At 39.0% G+C, this 18,218-nt stretch overlaps 1 protein-coding gene across 1 annotated transcript in view; it reads right to left on the reverse strand.

Annotated features, from left to right (window-relative positions):
* PDZRN4 (PDZ domain containing ring finger 4) overlaps window positions 1–18,218 on the reverse strand; it is a 431,725-nt gene that overhangs the window by 63,320 nt on the left and 350,187 nt on the right. Inside the window, exons 4-5 of the mRNA XM_086403895.1 lie at window positions 14,991–15,247; window positions 11,452–11,554 (exon numbers count right to left, since the gene is read on the reverse strand). Of these exons, the coding sequence (XP_086260021.1) occupies window positions 11,452–11,554; window positions 14,991–15,247 (360 nt within the window). The remainder of the gene's footprint in view (window positions 1–11,451; window positions 11,555–14,990; window positions 15,248–18,218) is intronic.

An 18,218-nucleotide genomic window follows, 5' to 3' on the forward strand; every position in this document is an offset into this window, starting at 1 on the left:
AACCAGAGTAGAATGGTGGTTGTCAGGGGCTGGGCATTGTGTGATATGAGAAGATGTTGGTCACAAGGTAAAAACTTCCAGCTATAAAATGAATAACTTCTAGAGATCTAACTTACAACATGCTGACTATTATTAACAGTATTGTATTATAGCATAAAAGTTGCTAAGGGAGTAGATCTTAAATGCTCTTACCACACATTCAAAAATGGTAATCATGTGAGGGGATGGGTGCATTAATCAATCTTATTGTGGCAATCATTTTGCAATATATGCATTAATCAATCATCATGTTCTTTAATTTTGTACAATGTTATATATCTATTATATTTTAATTATATATATATATTTGATTTAAATATATAAAAATATATTTCAATAATGATATTTAAATGTTTATTTTGGACTACAAATACATAGATCAGATTTACCATAATTCTTGGTTAATCTGTATTATACACGCAAGGTTCCCTGTTACCCATACTATTGAATAAGTTAGATTGTTTAATACATAGTGAATACTGATAGATGCACCATGTAACTGAACCAGAGCATCACTGATAGCTTGCATCTTAGGGAGGAAAGGCAGAACAATCATGCCAAGACAAAACACATTCTCTTAACGATTCCAACAGTTTTTTCAGAGATGATAAATTGGTGGAAGAAAATCCAAACTATAATTATTTTCTAATTAAAATTTTTCTAAAGAGTAACACTGTATTTTAATAAGAGATAGCAAAAGAGACACTGATGTATAGAACAGTCTTATGGACTCTGTGGGAGAGGGAGAGGGTGGGAAGATTTGGGAGAGTGACATTGAAACATGTAGAATATCATGTAAGAAACGAGTTGCCAGTCCAGGTTCGATGCGCGATACTGGATGCTTGGGGCTGGTGCACTGGGACGACCCAGAGGGATGGTGTGGGGAGGGAGGAGGGAGGAGGGTTCAGGATGGGGAACACATGTATGCCTGTGGCGGATTCATTTTGATATTTGGCAAAACTAATACAATTATGTAAAGTTTAAAAATAAAATAAAATTAAAAAAAAAAAAGCCATTTATTTCTAGTGCTGCATCTGCCACTTTGAATTGGCAAATGTACATGAGTTAACGTTCTAAACCCTAAAGCCAGAGAAAATATGGAGAGGTGTACTGCCTGCTACAAATGGTACTATAGACCAGACTATTGTATAGTCTATACAGACCAGAACAACTACTCATAGAAAATTTGTACCCTTATGTGTATGTGTTCTCTTTATAAAAACTCATAAAGTGTGGGTTGATATGTTTGAAATATTAAAATATTCATAAAATTTTCAAGGATTTGACTATGCATTTGTCTCACATTGCTTAAGTGTATTTCAAGGAAAAAATAGATGCTGACAATTCATTCCCTAACCAACACTGATGGCCCCACAGATCTCACATGTGAGGATGCTATTATTGAAAAGGTAATAAGTCGCTTCTAGAGACAGATTTAGAATTGGAACCAGACTCCTAGTTTGAATTCCTTCCACTTGATTACATTGCTTCTAAAAGGAACATTAAAATCCTTTCTTTGTCCCTATGTAAACTTCTTTGAAAGCAGAAGTCATCTGAAAATATTATTTGATATGCAAATATTCACCTTAAACACAACCTTTCACAAACACTTTTCACTAATGCAAGAAAATCATCTGAATGTGCATCACTGAGCATCTTCAAACAAAAACTGAATATCAGCATTTTGATAAAATTCATACATGCAGTATAAGGAATCTTCATTTTATATCTAGATTCCTCTTCAAAGAAATGTTCCCTTGGTTACACTGTTTAATAACCAATTTGGAAGGTTCAAGTTGCTTTTCATTGTTTTCTTAGGAAATTAGGTTTAGTGTTTTCATAATCAGTGAGGCAAAAGACAAATTTTCCTCATATTTGTTTTATGAAATTACATGACCAAATTAACAGCTCAACTAATTTCATTTCTTTCAGTAAAAAATTGAAAAGAATTACAGTAACTTTGATGACTATTTCCAACTTTGTGTCATTTTCTTTCTAGTCATTCATTAAGGAAGACTTTTTTTTTTAATAGAGACTCATGACTTAGGAAAATTGTTCAATTTAATAAGATCGGTATTCAAATTGGGATATTCTGAGTCACCTCTGCTTGGAATATTAGGACAATATAGAATGGGATTACAAAGTCTCAGCCTCCACTAAGGTTCAACAAGTATAAAAACCAGGAAAACCATACAATGTACTGTGCAATAGGACATTTCTGAAAGTGGAAGAGGATGCCATTCATAACTAAATTGAACAGTAGTCATACATGCAGACAGTTTAGGGCAAACCAGGACATCTGATTATCCTAATAAATACTGAACCCTAGTCCATTCTTTACCTATGTAAATTAGCATGTCTATTTGCTAGGGTCCTCCAACTTATAAGTTTGGGGTAAAACATGCAGATTTTCTTTGTTAGAAAGGCAATCAGAAAAATCCAGATTTCCTTCTTTTACAACCTGGTACAAGTGTATGTTAATTGTTTATTCTAACAACTGGATTGTTAGTTGAATTATTATAAGAAAAAAAAAAGACTTTCACAACTCTATTACAAAATTCTCTTCTTCTTTGCCTTCATTTTGTTGTTGATGTTTAGTTGCTAAGTGAAAGTTGCTCAGTCATGTCCGACTCTTTGTGACCCCATGGACTATACAGTCCATGGAATTCTCCAGGCTAGAATACTGGAGTGGGTAGCCTTTCCCTTCTCTATGCAATCTTCCTAACCCAGGGATCAAGCCCAGGTCTCCCACATTGCAGGTGGATTCTTTACCAGCTGAGCCACAAGGGAAGCCCATTTAGTTGCTAAGTCGTGTCCAACTCCATGGGCTGCATGAATTGGCTCAAACCCATGTCCACGGAGTCATACTATCCAACCATCTCATCCTCTGTTGCCCCCTTCTCCTCCTGCCCTCAATCTTTCCCAGCATCAGGGTCTTTTCCAATGAGTTGGCCCTTTGCATCAGGTGGCAAAATTATTGGAGCTTCAGCTGTAGCATCAGTCCTTCCATTGAATATTCCTTTAGGATTGACTGGTTTGATCTTTCCTTCATTTATCCCTTTGAATTTGTATTCAGGCTCATAGAATAACACCAGCAGAAATGGTCAATACTTTGTTCACTCATCAAATGCTACTGGGTGGCCTTCATGAACCAGGGCATGTGCTAGACTTTCCAGGTGATATAAAGATAATTAGGAGTGGTCACTTCTATTAAAAATAAAAATCATTTAGAATAAAAATATAAGTACAAAAATCACTATAGCCCAGGGAATCATGACAAAAATATTTATGGAATATCATAGGGGAGTTCATTGATGGGAAAGTGATAGTGAGAAAGGTGTTTCAGGAGTGAAAAAGCCCATAGTAAAGACACAAATAAAGAAAAGCACACTACTAGAGTCTGGAAAAATAGAGCAGTGACAGAGTACAAAGGATCTTCAATGCCACATAGGGTATCTTAGAGTTAATTCAAGGAACAGAGCCCTACAAGATGACAAACAGGGGAGTGAGCCAATAAGAAGCGCATTTAAGAAGGTCTGGTCTGGCAGTGGGGATTGGATGGACTACAGACTATAGACTGGCCCCAGGAGATCAAGAAGTAGCCTGGAGATAAAGGAATGTCTTAGACAAAGGAGGAAGCAGTCATGATATAGGACATATAATCCTCAATATATGACAACTGGACGGTTTGGCTGCCATGATTAGGATTTAATGTGATATAACTGACATGGTGAACTGAAGTGAAAATGGTAGTCTCATTACTAGATACCTTACTGAACCAATGCCTGTCTGGCAGAACAACATGTTATCTTAAATGTTCAAATTAATAAAAATATATTCACACTTCATCTAGATTAGTTTTCAATTCAATACAGTTCCCCAAAGAATGAACTTATTAACATGATTTTTAAATGGATGATTTTATTGCTCAAGAGGTAAGTGGTATGAAGTTATTTTAGATATTTTATTAATAATTCTAAAATGGAACTAACAAGTGGAAGGAAATAGATTGGTGAACTGTAAAGCACCCAGTCAATTAAAAAATTCTGAAGATTCTATATTTTCACACTGCACACTATTTTCTCTTTCCCTGATGTCTAACACAACATATGGATACTATATAGTCTATTTATGAGTTATGTTTTATACCCAAACACACTCCTGCTATCACTTTTTCAAACTTCATAGTACATTTCTCAGAGACTATACCTGTATGTAGGTCAGAAAGCAACAGTTAGAACTGGACATGGAACAACAGACTGGTTCCAAGTAGGAAAAGGAGTACGTCAAGGCTGTATCGGAGAAGGCAATGGCACCCCACTCCAGTACTCTTGCCTGGAAAATCCCATGGACGGAGGAGCCTGGTAGGCAGCAGTCCACGAGGTTGCTAGGAGTCGGACATGACTGAGCGACTTCACTTTCACTTTTCACTTTCATGCATTGGAGAAGGCAATGGCACCCCACTCCTGTATTCTTGCCTGGAGAATCCCAGGGACAGAGGAGCCTAGTGGGCTGCCATCTATGGGGTCGCACAGAGTCAGACACGACTGAAGTGACTTAGCAGCAGCAGCAGCAGCAAGACTGTATTTTGTCACCCTGCTTATTTAACTTATATGCAGAGTACATCATGAGAAATGCTGGGCTGGAGGAAGCACAAGCTGGAATCAAGATTGCCGGGAGAAATATCAATAACCTCAGATATGCAGAAGACACCACTCTTATGGCAGAAAGTGAAGAAGAAATAAACAGCCTCTTGATGAAAGTGAAAGAGGAGAGTGAAAAAGTTAGCTTAAAACTCAACATTAAGAAAACTAAGATCATGGCATCTGGTCCCATCATTTCATGGCAAATAGATGGAGAAACAGTGGAAACAGTGGCTAAGTTTATCTTGGGGGGCTCCAAATCACTGCAGATGGTGATTGCAGCCATGAAATTAAAAGACGCTTACTCCTTGAAAGGAAAGTTATGACCAACCTAGATAGCATATTAAAAAGCAGAGACATTACTTTGTCAACAAAGATCCGTCCAGTCAAGGCTATGGTTTTTCCAGTGGTCATGTATGGATATGAGTTTGACTATAAGGAAAGCTGAGCACTGAAGAATTGATGTTTTTGAACTGTGGTGTTGGAGAAGACTCTTGAGAGTCCCTTGGACTGCAAGGAGATCCAACCAGTCCATTCTAAAGGAGACCAGTCCTGTTCATTGGAAGGACGGATGTTGAAGCTGAAACTCCAATACTTGGCCACCTGCTGTGAAGAGCTGACTCATTGGAAAAGACTGATGCTGGGAAAGATTGAGGGCAGAAGGAGAAGGGGACGACAGAGAATGAGATGGTTGGATGGCATCACCAGCTCGATGGACATGGGTTTGGGTGCACTCTGGGAGTTGGTGATAGACAGGGAGGCCTGGTGTGCTGCGGTTTATGGGGTCACAAGGAGTTGGACATGACTGAGTGACTGAACTGACTGTAAGAGTCAGAGTTGTTTACTTGGGGAGGCTCTCAGTTCTCTGTCCACTGTGGAGTTTTACAAGCTTGCTTAACTATCCCTTGTTGAAGAACTTACAAACTGGATATAGGAGTGGATTAGAGAACATGTCAAATATGAGATTCTATGAATTTATAATATTATGACTAGAAAAATTAATTTTAATGGAGTCAAAAATCTATTTCATTACATAGTTCTTTTTGTTTCTCCATGTTTTAGCCCTTTCCTTAGAAAGGTTTAACTGAAACAAAAATGGCACTAGGATTAGAACCCCTAACATAAAGAACAAATACCTTTATAATAGCCAAGATATGAAAACAAACTATGTATCAATAGATGAACAGATAAAGAAGGTGTAGTATACATATATATATATATATATGCACATATATATGTATGTGCATAAAATGAACTATCATTCAGCCATGAGAAAGATGGAAATTCTTTCATTTGTGACATAGATAGATTTTGGTATTATGCTATGTTAAATTAATTAGATAGAGAAAAATAAATATGCATGGTATCACTCATGTGGAATCGAAACAAAACAAAACAAAGTCAAACACAGAAATGGGGTGTAGAAAAAATGGTTGCCAGGGGCTAGGGGGTGAGGTAAATAGGGAGAGCTCAGTAAAACAGAACAAACTTGAAAAAAGAACAAATACCTATTAAAAAGGGAGAGGATATCTGTCATAACTTCATGGTGGTCTTAAGCTTCTTTCCAATTCCCTTGTACAAAAGGTGGAAAGGGACTGCACTGCTCAAAGTTTGGTTCATGGAGACAGCAGTAAGAACCCTCATATATTCCTTCGTCAAATACTGAGTACCAGATTTGAGACAGGTGATAGGATGCAATGATGAACAGGCAGAGAAGGCTTCTGCCCTCACAGACTAGAAAGGAGACATATAGCTCTTACGTATGCACACTAGGGACATTTTTCTGAAAGCTGGCTCACAAATCATGAATCTGCCCAAAAAGATATGATTAAAATCTCACTAATGCTTATTCTCTTGTTAGCTATTTTTTTGAATGAACATGTCTTTGATTCAAAATTCTCTTTTCTTTAACTATGTAAGAGAGAGATTATATACTTAAATTCTCACAAATATTCTGCACATATTCACAGGGATCCAGACCTGGGAAATAAATTTTGCAAAATGACACTTCTCAGCAGAGCACAAGGGTTTACTTACGCTTTGCATAAGAATTGCTAAGAGGTAGCTAATTAATATGCTTAATGCTCTTTCTTGTTTATAGCCCAAGTTGGATTTTCAGTTAACATTATATAGAACTCTGACATGTACTTGTCTTTCTCTCTTTACCATCTGTCCAAGCAAATTTCTAAACGCCCTTTCACAGTGATGACAATGTACAGACAAGGGCAACTCTATGAGTACTTAGGCTGTTGGATGTTTCTTCAGCTTATTTTAGGCCAAGGAATAACAACAATTTCAAGTAGCATTTCTAAGTGATGAAAATCACCAGGCTTAGAAATGTTGCTAAAATTACTTGCTTGTTGTGTCTAACATGATATTTTATACTATCAAAATGCTGCACTTATTAATTTTCTGACTTTCCGCTCTCAACATCGAATTTTGAGAGTTGATTGCAAATGCTGCAGAAAATTCAACATCTTCTCTGCCCTCCTGCAACAGCAAACATATCTCTATTAAGAGTTGGACAAAAGAGCTCTATATTTCTCAAAGCCTTTCCCTTTAAATTATTTCTGGTAGAGGCTGGATGTGAGATCTGCCTGTGACTTGCTAAAGGCTATTTATGATTTATTTCAACCTTTAGCTGGCTCTATGAAAGAAAAAAATGAACAAAGTTGAAAATACAGAAAAAGAGTGCTTAATCCTCAGTGTTATTTCAGTGAAAGTCAGCACCCTGACTCTTATGAAGGCTGTATTGTGTAAATTTTTATGTTTTTATTTTTTCCCTCAAAGTTAAAATTAAAATCCTTTATCATTTTTAATTAGAAAACAGTGCTATTGTTTTTGAAAAAAGATCAAATTTCAAGCTGTGAGTCTTTTAATAAAGACTGGTCTGCTGAGATTTTTCTGAAGCACTGAGGGGAAATGTAAAACCCAGTCAAATAATTTTCCTGGGGAAAGTGGTGATAGGTCATGGTGAGATATGGGTGTCATTAAAATTTCATAGAGGTCCCTACCCCACCAGAGTCACCATAGCATTGACATACTGACTACAGTATCTCCAAAGACGTGCTTGCTGTCTATCATGGCTCTGAGGGGAGCAGTTACCATCTTTCTATAGAGTAATCTGCGTGTTAGAGAGTCCCTAAATGTGTATTTATAGAGATATTCAGGTCTGTTTTGGTCTATTGGGTCAAAAATTCCCACACTAAAAGTCCCTAAATATGTATCCACAAGATAGATCAGCTTTGGTTCACTGAGTCGATAGTAAGTAGGCCTTTTAAAAAGATGCCTAAATATTAATAATTGCATAGTTTGCTTTCAGCAAGTTCAGAAATGCAGTTCTGTACACTTTGTCTTTTAAGAGTAGATTTATTATGCTAGTTTCAGTGGATGCCAGAAGCTGTGTTTCACTCTGGCCTATGATATTTTGCTTTTAGAAAGTCAGAAGAAGAAAGCCCCCCAGAGCACAGACTATTAAAGCTAGAAGACAAGATGTGGAAGCACGGACACAGGCAGAGCCTCAGGGCAGGGTGAATGCTGCCTTCCAGACCGTATCTTACCACCGCCTCTGTCATCAGCCAGGTCCCATTCCCCCTTTTTCCTCTCACTGGTAGGCTGGAGACTACTTGCCCACCTTCAAGCTCATTCCAGCATCAGAGGGATCCTGTGAGGACTGCAGAACCCGGCCAGGCTCTCCTTCAGCAACTTTGCATCTCATTGTAAAAGCCAAAGGTCCCTCAAGATATGCCCCTACTCATTCTGAGTTTGCCTCATACTGCTGCCTGTCTATCCCCTTTGCCCGGTCCCCAGAGCACACTGGCCTCTGCTGTACCTGGGCACATCCAGGAGTGGTCCTGCTTTTGGCCCTTCGTATCCATGCTTGCCCTCTGTTCTATCTGGAAAGCTGCTCTCTCAGAATCCACATGGCTAGTTCTCTTCAGGTCTCTTAAGAGAGCAGCCCTCCCTGACCACCTGTATGAGACAGCAACACCTCATCCCCAAACCATGCATTTCCTTCCTCTGTTACCCAAACTGCTTGTTCTCCACGAGGACTTAATCACCATCTGATATAATGCATCTTCACTTGTTTTCTGCCCATCTCTGTCCCCTAAAGGTTAAGCTCCACTGGAGTAAAGGCTTTATCAATCCTAAATAAAAACCTAGATAAAAACCTGGCATCTTTTTTAACTGCTCATTAAATATTTATGGTACAACTGAACAAAAACAGATGAAAAGGAGTCATATCTCTACTTTCCCAATTGCCTATCAATGTGTTTTCATTTTTAAGCTGAAGAGGAATGAGTATCTCTTTCTGAGAAGAAGTCCTCTGTTTGACCATTAGACCTCAGGTTCCCATAATACTCTCTGAGTGGCATAAAACTGGTCCTTCTTGAAGGACCATGGCATTCTCTGCATCCCCCCAACTTCTGGGTTATTAACAGAGTTTCTGGAGAAGCTGGGATCATCTGAGCTAGTCACAGAAACACTGGACGAGTCTGCTTCTAAGTGTAATAGCATGTAAAGGCAGCATTTCTAAATCTCCCCGCACTTAATGTGGCGAGCACAGTCAGCTCTGGTGATAGCAGTGGGCTCACTAGGTCTCACAGTCCCATCTGACACAATCAAGAGGGATGGTGTGTGACACTGCCATGTTAGTGTAACACACTGTGAGGTATAGAGTAGAATCACTCTCTTCTAAAGTTGGTCCATCATCCTTGGGTCTTCCCCAGTGCCTCCACTCCCCCATTAGCCATGCAGATATTCTCAACTGTACCCTTCCTCCTGACCGAAGCCTGTCACAGTAACTTATTCCTTATTTAAATTTCACTGGAACATTCTTTATTTCAATAACTCAGAAAGGTGCCTTTGGCAAGAGAATCACAGCTGACAGCCAAGTAATGACTAGGATTCTGTGATTAGTTCAGATTACAGGCTACAGAAGACCTGTCTGAGCATTTACCACTGTCATCACACCGATGCTGGCCTCTATTAGGGGTTGACATTGGTTGGAAAAGAGGATGTGGTTCAGCTAGAGTAAGCACTAGAGAATCTGACTGTATTGTAATAGTCAATGACATGCTAATTATTGAAAATAATTTTTACTGTGACTCTGCTTAGCCTAAGCAAGTCTCTCTCCCATACCCTTCCCTAGCACACAGATGTATTTTATTTATTTATTTATTTTTAATTTTATTTTTAAACTTTACATAATTGTATTAGTTTTGCCAAATATCAGATGTATTTTAATAAAGGTTTAAGGCACAAACTAAATAAAAAGTTGAAGTGATCTAGATAATTCCATCCCCCAAACCCAAAGCAATTAATTAACTGAAAGAAAGACATCATTTAATCTTGAATTATTTGGATAAGTGACTCAACTTTGTAATTTATTTTGCATGAATAGGCAAAACTTAATGGATATTTCAGTGTATATCAGTACTTGAGGATTTATAAAACTTTTCAATCAAATTAATGGAGAGGGGGGATAAGTAATTAATGTGAACAAAAATGACAAAACCATTTACTCAGATATTGGGTATCATTGCACACTCTTCCAAATTCTGGCTGAAAAGAAATAATGATTTCTGTAATCCCCAGCAATGACTTTTGGAGGGAGCTTTCAAATAAATGTCTATTTGCTTTAGGTGAGCTTCACTGAATTGGCCTTATTTAATTTCAGATCCTCCTAAGGGAAGAGATTTCAGGATTTCCTGGTTGTAAAATGGAAGAGAACATTTTGCTGAACTTGTATGACATCATCTAAAGCATTAAAAGGGCAGATAATCATGACTTCTTTGCTGTTTACCAAAGCTTCTTTATGCCCTCAATCTACTTTATTTCCAAATGCCAGAGTAGTCTGAAACCTTTCAAAGATTCATGGACTGCAGAAACTGAGGAAATATTAGGATGAATCCTTTAACTTTTGTGCAAACTTTTAAGTAATTAATAGACAGGTTTTGGAAATTATTTCATATCATAGTACACACACTCTAACATGTACTATGTAAAGGTTAAACATGGTTTAACAACAAAGGACATGAGGTCATCTCTCTTTCTAGAAAGTCAGGGAAAATATTCTTTAAAGTACTTGAGTCATAAATAAAAAGAATATTGAGTTTTTGAAGTGAAGTTGTTCAGTCATGTCTGACTCTTTGCGACCCCATGGACTGTAGCCTACCAGGCTCCTCTGTCCATGGGATTTTCCAGGCAAGAGTACTGGAGTGGAGTGCCATTTCCTTCTCCAGGGGATCTTCCTGACTCAGGGATCGAACCCAGGTCTCCCACTTTGTAGACAGACACTTTACCGTCTGAGCCAATAGGGAAGTCATAAATAAAAAGAATATTGAGTTTGTGAAGGGGAATACAAATAATATAAAATTTAGTTTATCAATTAAAATAAAAGTACTACAGAATGAATAAAAATAGTAAACATAGTCTTGGTTTTAAATATAATTTCCTTTCCAAACTCTACTTGAAATTCTCTTATATTACAAAAAGAAGAAAAAAAATGTAGCTTCCATAATACTATTTATACAAAGCAACAAAAATGTGAGCAAATTATTTTCAGGTTTATATTATCAAAATGTTTTCCAATACACATAAAATACTAGACACCAAATAGCTGAAACAAATATTTAAAAGCTCTTAGCTTAGATATATAATAGATAAAATATGTCTCATAGTAATAAATTAATTTTTTCTTTGTTATGCAAAACCCCTCAACCATAACTTCATGGAAAAGTGTAAAGTGGTGTGAAAATGATCTTACCTCATATTCAAAGTCCTCTGTTCTGTCTGGATCAGCAGGCAAGCTGGAAAGATACTCATTGTCCTCATAAAATTCATGCTCCATCGGATGGAGAGAATGGCAGCTGTGGGGAATGTAGCAATATGATAGAAATGGATCAAAAGGGTTGTTCTCAAGATTAAAAAAAGACATTAGAATTTCACTTTAGTTTTCTCTGCTCACCAATAAGACCTATAGTGATCTAGCCTTTAAATGAACTACAGCTCAGAAAGAACAATTGCTTTTCTTTCTCCCTTTATATGAAATCCATCAATTTGATTTTCTGAGAGAATACCAAGATAATGGCTCATTGTCAGAGCTTCATTTTGTGAAGGGGCAGATGTGCCCTCTATCCTGGCAATGGTGCCATATTGATACTCTGGCTGCCTTCCATTCCATCCAGTGGACTTGATACATAGATGGGTGTGTGGCTTTTGAGACTGCAGTCTGCCCAAAGGTGGGTATTTTGTAATAAAGTACTACCAATTTCATAATTACAGCCTCAAACTGTTTCTTAAATTTGATTTTAAAAGCTCATACAGTCAGTCTTCTGAATGCATGGGTTCTGTATTTTTTTTCAATTAACCATGGATCAAAAAATCAAGTCTGAAGTTAGTTGAATCCTTAAATGCAGAATCCACAGATGTGGGAGTGAAGTGGGGATTGTATTTTTCAGTCTGTAAATTGTACTCACATTGCCTCCATTTCTTGAGACTTTCTTCCTCATTCTCCCTCATAACCCACATACACAAACACTAAAGAATGTTCACGGTGATAACTCACTGGAAACCCCTATAAACCATAGAGTTTCATAATCCTTTTAGAAAACATCTTGGGACAGAGAACTGATAAAGTAAAGGAAATGAAGGGGTTCCAGGACACTGTGTATGACTTTTATGTATCCATTAACTTTTGGGAAATGTTTTAAATAATTCATAGTAGTGCTTTCAAATTACTCTATGCCATATGTATACATTATACAATATGAAGCTCTGTGTGTGTGTGTGTGTGGCTCAGTTGCTTGGTTGTGTCCTACTTTTTGTAACCGTTTGGACTGTTGCCCACCAGGCTCCTCTGCCCATGGAATTTTCTAGGCAAGAATACTGGAATGAGGTGTCACTTCCTCGCCCAAGGGATCTTCATGACCCAGGAATAGAGCCTACATCTTTTGCGTCTCCTGCACTGGCAGGTGTATTCTTTACCACTGGCACGACCTGGGAAGCCCAATGTGAAAGCTAAGCACAGTTTAGCAGCAAAGGGCATGAGGTTCTCTATGAGAATTTCAGTGAAAGAAGCCTATGTGAAATTAACCAAGGTGCCTTCAGGAAAGGTCTCTAAGTCCATTCTGAACATTAGGACAAAAATGAACTTTGTAGTATAAATTAGTCCCCTTATCTATTAATAGCTGAAAAGCCGGAAAGATCCATCCTGGTACCTCACAGGATCAGTGTAAATACTCTACCAGCCTCTTCTTACTGTTCTCTAATTTGGGCCCAAAGAACAAAAGCAGTGCAGGCAGCATCTTGCTTGCTGGTCTAAGAGCTTAAACCTGGACTGGTTTTGAGAAGCCCATTCCCACTGCTTAAACATCATAACCTGCTGTTTAGAGCAGCTGATGTGTTTTCCTGGTCCTTGAATTATTGAAAAAGGAGGCCTGCTGTGAAGGACACCTTCCTGATACTTGAGTAAGCATTTACTGAGTATCTACAAGATGCCAGGCCCTATGCCAATTGCTGGAAATTGGTTGGGCACAAAACCCAATTATTGTCCTATTAATTGGGTAGAGCAGCAAAGTGGGGATTTTAATACAGTGTGATAATTAAGGGGAAAATAGAGAAGCTATGAGAGCGCCTACCAAGGGGTCAAATGCCTTAGGTTCAGAAGCCTGACCCTATCACTTCCTTTTGTGTGACCTTGACAAATTCCTTAACATTTTTTCCTCATCTGTGACATGGGCATGGTAATAATGTAATGTGCTCACTCAGGAGACTTTTATGAGGAATATTATCTAAAACATGTTAAGTTAGCTAGTAAATGTTAACTATTATTCATTCAAGAATGTATTTGTTGGATGGCTACTCTGCATCAGGCTGTACAAATAAATATTATTTGTTCTTTTGTTTGTGTGTTTTTCATTTCCCTTCTAGAATATAAGCTCCAGGAGGTAGTGGCTTTGTTTTTGTTACCAGTTTTCTGCCCAGGACTGAGTTCTAATGCCTGACACAAGGGGCTATTTAATAAGTAAGGGATACATGACTAGAATCATAGGTCAGACAGACAGAGGCCCTGCCCACCTAGAAACATAAGGTTTCAAGAAGTGGTGCACATGGTGCCCACCAGTCCAGGTTCGATGCACGATATTGGATGCTTGGGGCTAGTGCACTGGGACGACCCAGAGGGATGGTATGGGGAGGGAGGAGGGAGGAGGGTTCAGGATGGGGAACACATGTATACCTGTGGCGGATTCATTTTGATATTTGGCAAAACTAATACAATTATGTAAAGTTTAAAAATAAAATAAAATTAAAAAAAAATTGCTTAGGGAGATTTCTGAAAAGTTCGAATGCCTATATTTTGGCCTAAGGTAGGACTGAGCCAGGCACTGCATTTATTCTGCTTTTCAAAGTTCCCAAGTGACTTTAATGCACATATGTGAATCACTGAGATGGACTTAATAGAAGACACTAAAGGGCAGGCAGGTGTCATGACCAGGTCTACATTTTACTAAATGGAACATGGATTGCAACAGGCAATGAAAATGAAGCCAACAGAGAGTTCTGCTCTTATATAACAAGCTCTCAATCATTTTTGAATATTTGCTTAAAAACTCACAGAAAAAAATGTGTGGGGCCAAACAGACTTCCAAAATGGCACAGGTAGGATTATTTGAGTAAAATAGCTGTAACAGCCTTTAACTCAGGTAAAAACTAGGAAGAAATATTCGTTTAATAGTTCTTTATTTTGTAGCTCTATATACTTCCTCTCAGACAGCCAGGACCTTTGGTTTACATCTCAATATATCGGGTAATTGCTTCCTGCAGAGAATTGCACCTTAATAAAGTGAATTTCCTAGCTTCTTCAAAGAAGAGAGAAAAAAAAAAGAACGAGAGCAAGGCAACCCACAAAGGAGGACAGAGTGCCAACATGCTGCTTCTAGGTCTGTCTTAATAATGTTTTTGGCAACTTCAGTGAGAAAATCTATTTCCCTGACCTGTGCTTGTGAGCTGTGCGAGGTTTGTGATGACTGAAACTATGAAGATGAACTAATCAGAGCCAGACTTTCTCACTGCATCTCAGCAAGTAGGATTCCTAAGCTGAAACAATTATGTGGGTCAGGAAAGGGAGGAGTAAGACAACCGAGCACTAATTGTATGGAGACACAATCACAGATATTTTCCAAACAGAACTGAGAGCTTGTCTCTGTAACTGTCAACTTGCTACGGTGCCTGATTCTTTCCAACATCTACTTTCAATGACAAATGACAACAGATAAGGCTCTAGTATAAAAGACAGAAAAATACCTGTCTGAGAGCAGAAATGGACAGATGTCGGGCACTGGAGGGGTGGGTGGCCTAAGTTTGGCCAGGGCCATTATATGTTCAAAGGTGATGTCCGTCTGAGTGCTGGCATTCATGAGTCGCACTTCTGGGGCTGTCCCATAGGCTGGTTTACTGAGAGGTGTTCGCCTTAGCACCTGGACCACGATAGGCTCCTTGGCATTTCGAAAAGCTTCCACTGCCTCTTCATGGGTAGCCTTTGAGAGATCCTTCCCATTGACCTGCAAAGATGAAAGGGCATTGCTCACCTCAGAGGAAAGAACAGAGAGACTGTCATGATAGATTAATAAAAGGTGCGCAGGGGAGGTTTAAACAAGCTCTGCTATGAATTTTGTGAAGGAATACTTAATCAGACATTGACATTTACTGAACTATTCACCAACAGGAGAAAGTGATGGAAACTAGGAAAACAGTTATTTCTTATATCTTTACAAAGCACACCATCAGAATTATTAGTAAAGATTTCAAACCATAAGCCTCAAAACCACAAGCCTCAAACCATAAGCCTCAGAAAATGATTAAAATCTTCAGCTAGGTATAAATGGTAAGTATATCTTTTTTAAAAAATGACCTATCAATCTTTTGGTGGAATTTTCAATATTTAATTAGTATTGTGGTTGTTTGGTCTCTAAGCCATGTCTCACTCTTGCAACCCCATGGACTGTAGCCTGCCAGGCTCTTCTGGCCATGGGATTTCCCAAGCAAAAATACTGGAGTGGGTTGCCATTTTCTTCTCCAGGATCGTCCGACCCAGGGATCGAACCCACGTCTGTTGCGTTGGTAGGTGGATTCTTTACCACTGAGTCACCAGAGAGGCCCTTAATTAGTCTTACTGACTTGCAATATAATTTCTGTCAGATTTATTTTATATTCATCATTTTTATCCAAGACCATGTTACTGCTCATGTGCATGTTATTCTAAGTCCTTGCCATTCACAGTATGGTTTGTGAACCAGCAGCATAAGAGATTAGAAATGCAGAATCCCTGGCCATACCCCAGACCTGCTAAATGAGAACTGGCATTTTAACAAGATTCCAGCTGATTTACATGCACAAGAAAGGAGCACTGCTCTAAAACACCTCTGAGACAGTATGCCATGTCCCTTTGCCTCCTCACCTGTATTCATCTATACAAATTTATGACTCTCCAATGTAGCCTGGACATAACAGAGGAAGAGGGGATGTTTGCCCTTTCCTTCCATCACTGCTTCTCAGTTGGGCCAACCATTGGCATTTGGGGGATAAAAATTTTTCTTTAAGTGACACTCTCTCATGCCTGCTTTTTAAGGGCCAGTGATGTTTCCCCACCTTTGTGGTGCCCAAAACACCCACAGGCTTTTCTGATTACCCTCTTGAGAGGTAGTACAGAGACTGCTCTCAAATTGTCATCAATTTATTCCCCTAACTTGGGTTCTAATAACATAGCCTCTTAGTGGAAGTTGTGTTTTCATAAACAGCTATTGAATCCTAAAAGAAAGTCAAAACTCCCACCCAAATGAACCAATAATGTTGGCTTTTTCAAATAGGAAGAGATACTTTGGAGTACAGTACTGTGCTCAAAACCCCTGAAATTATACCATTTCTGGACAACTAAACCACTCATCTGCTGGTGAGGCTCTAATAGCTGCTGCTGCTGCTGCTGCTGCTTAGTCGCTTCAGTCGTGTCCGACTCTATGCGACCCCATAGACGGCAGCCCATCAGGCTCCCCCGTCCCTGGGATTATCCAGGAGAGAATACTGGAGTGGGTTGCCATTTCCTTCTCCGATGCATGAAAGTGAAAAGTGAAAGTGAAGTCACTCAGTCATGCCCGACTCTTAGCGACCCCATGGACTGCAGCCTACCAGGCTCCTCTGCCCATGGGAGTTTCCAGGCAAGAGTACTGGAGTGGGGTGCCGTCCAGTTCAGTTCAGTTCAGTTCAGTGCCATTGCTGCACCAGCAAATCTTTAGAGATCCCTGGAAGCCTTCAAAAGACACAAAGGGAATCACTGAGTTGCAGCCAGCAAGAGATTGCTGACATTCAAATGAGCACACTTTCTCCAAGTAGAGAAAGAATATGTGCATGCTCAGAGTGAATGTGGGGTAAATGATACAGTGCTAGGTGGAAATTGTCATGTCATGTAGAGATAGGCTTAATGACCTGGATGAGCTAATTTACTCAATTGACCCTGAAAAAGTTAATGTGCCTTCAGAAATTGAGCAATTAAGTTTCCTCACCAGCACCATATGACCCAGTACAGTTCCTGAATAACTAGTAAGAAACTTCAGTTGGAGATTTGGGTGTTTACCTACCAATGTGCATAGTCATTAATTTTCTCCATGAACTAGAACATTACCACTGACTTTTCACTGGTATAACTTTGGAATGGCTTGATGACTTTGGGCATATGGGGCAATATGAACACAGTACATCTACTAACTGGCACTCATTCTTTTAGCACTTTCAGATGACAGGCACTCTGGAGAGGACACTACTCCTGAAGACCTGTAGTCAGCAAGTGGTAAGAGAAGTTCCAGGGTGGAAAAGTACAAACTGAAATCTGGCTTTTTGTGTTGAGACCATCATCCTCTGTCTCTTCTTATGGTCAGTGTTTACTAACTCCAGAATTATGGAAGATGATCCAGTGGTAGAGAGACTGTTCCGTCATAATCTACGTGATATGGAAGAATTGCCCTTTTATCCACATATTTCCTGCTTCATGGTGTCCCTTCAACTGAGTGAATATTCATTTGTGCAAGATTTCATACCTTTACCTCTCTGAAAAGAACTCTTGGTCATAATCTATTATCAGGTATTTAAAACCTACTGGAACAATGTCAATAATGCTATCTTTTCCTATAAGCATTGTATCTAGAGTAACTCCTAACAATGGCAGAATGAAAGTGTTCTTTTTGAAGGAACTTTAAACATTATCTGAAGGTAAAGGGAAAATAATTTGTGGCCATGGTTTCTTGCAGTCATACATGAAATCCTGCATGTGTGTGTGCTAAGTCATTTCAGTCATGTCCAACTCTTGTGACTCTATGGACCATAGCCTGCCGGGTTCCTCTGTCCATGGTATTCGCCAGGCAAGAATACTGGTGTGGGCTGCCTTGCCCTCTTCCAGAGAATCTTCCTAACCCAGGGATCGAACCCTTATCCCTTCTGTCTTCTGCATTGACAGTAGGTTCTTTGCCACTAGCACCACCTGGG

This window comes from Bos grunniens, chromosome 5 (assembly GCF_055505025.1).
Source record: "Bos grunniens cultivar Pamir isolate PY7600 chromosome 5, Bosgru_T2T1.0, whole genome shotgun sequence".
NCBI classification, from domain to species: domain Eukaryota; kingdom Metazoa; phylum Chordata; class Mammalia; order Artiodactyla; family Bovidae; genus Bos; species Bos grunniens.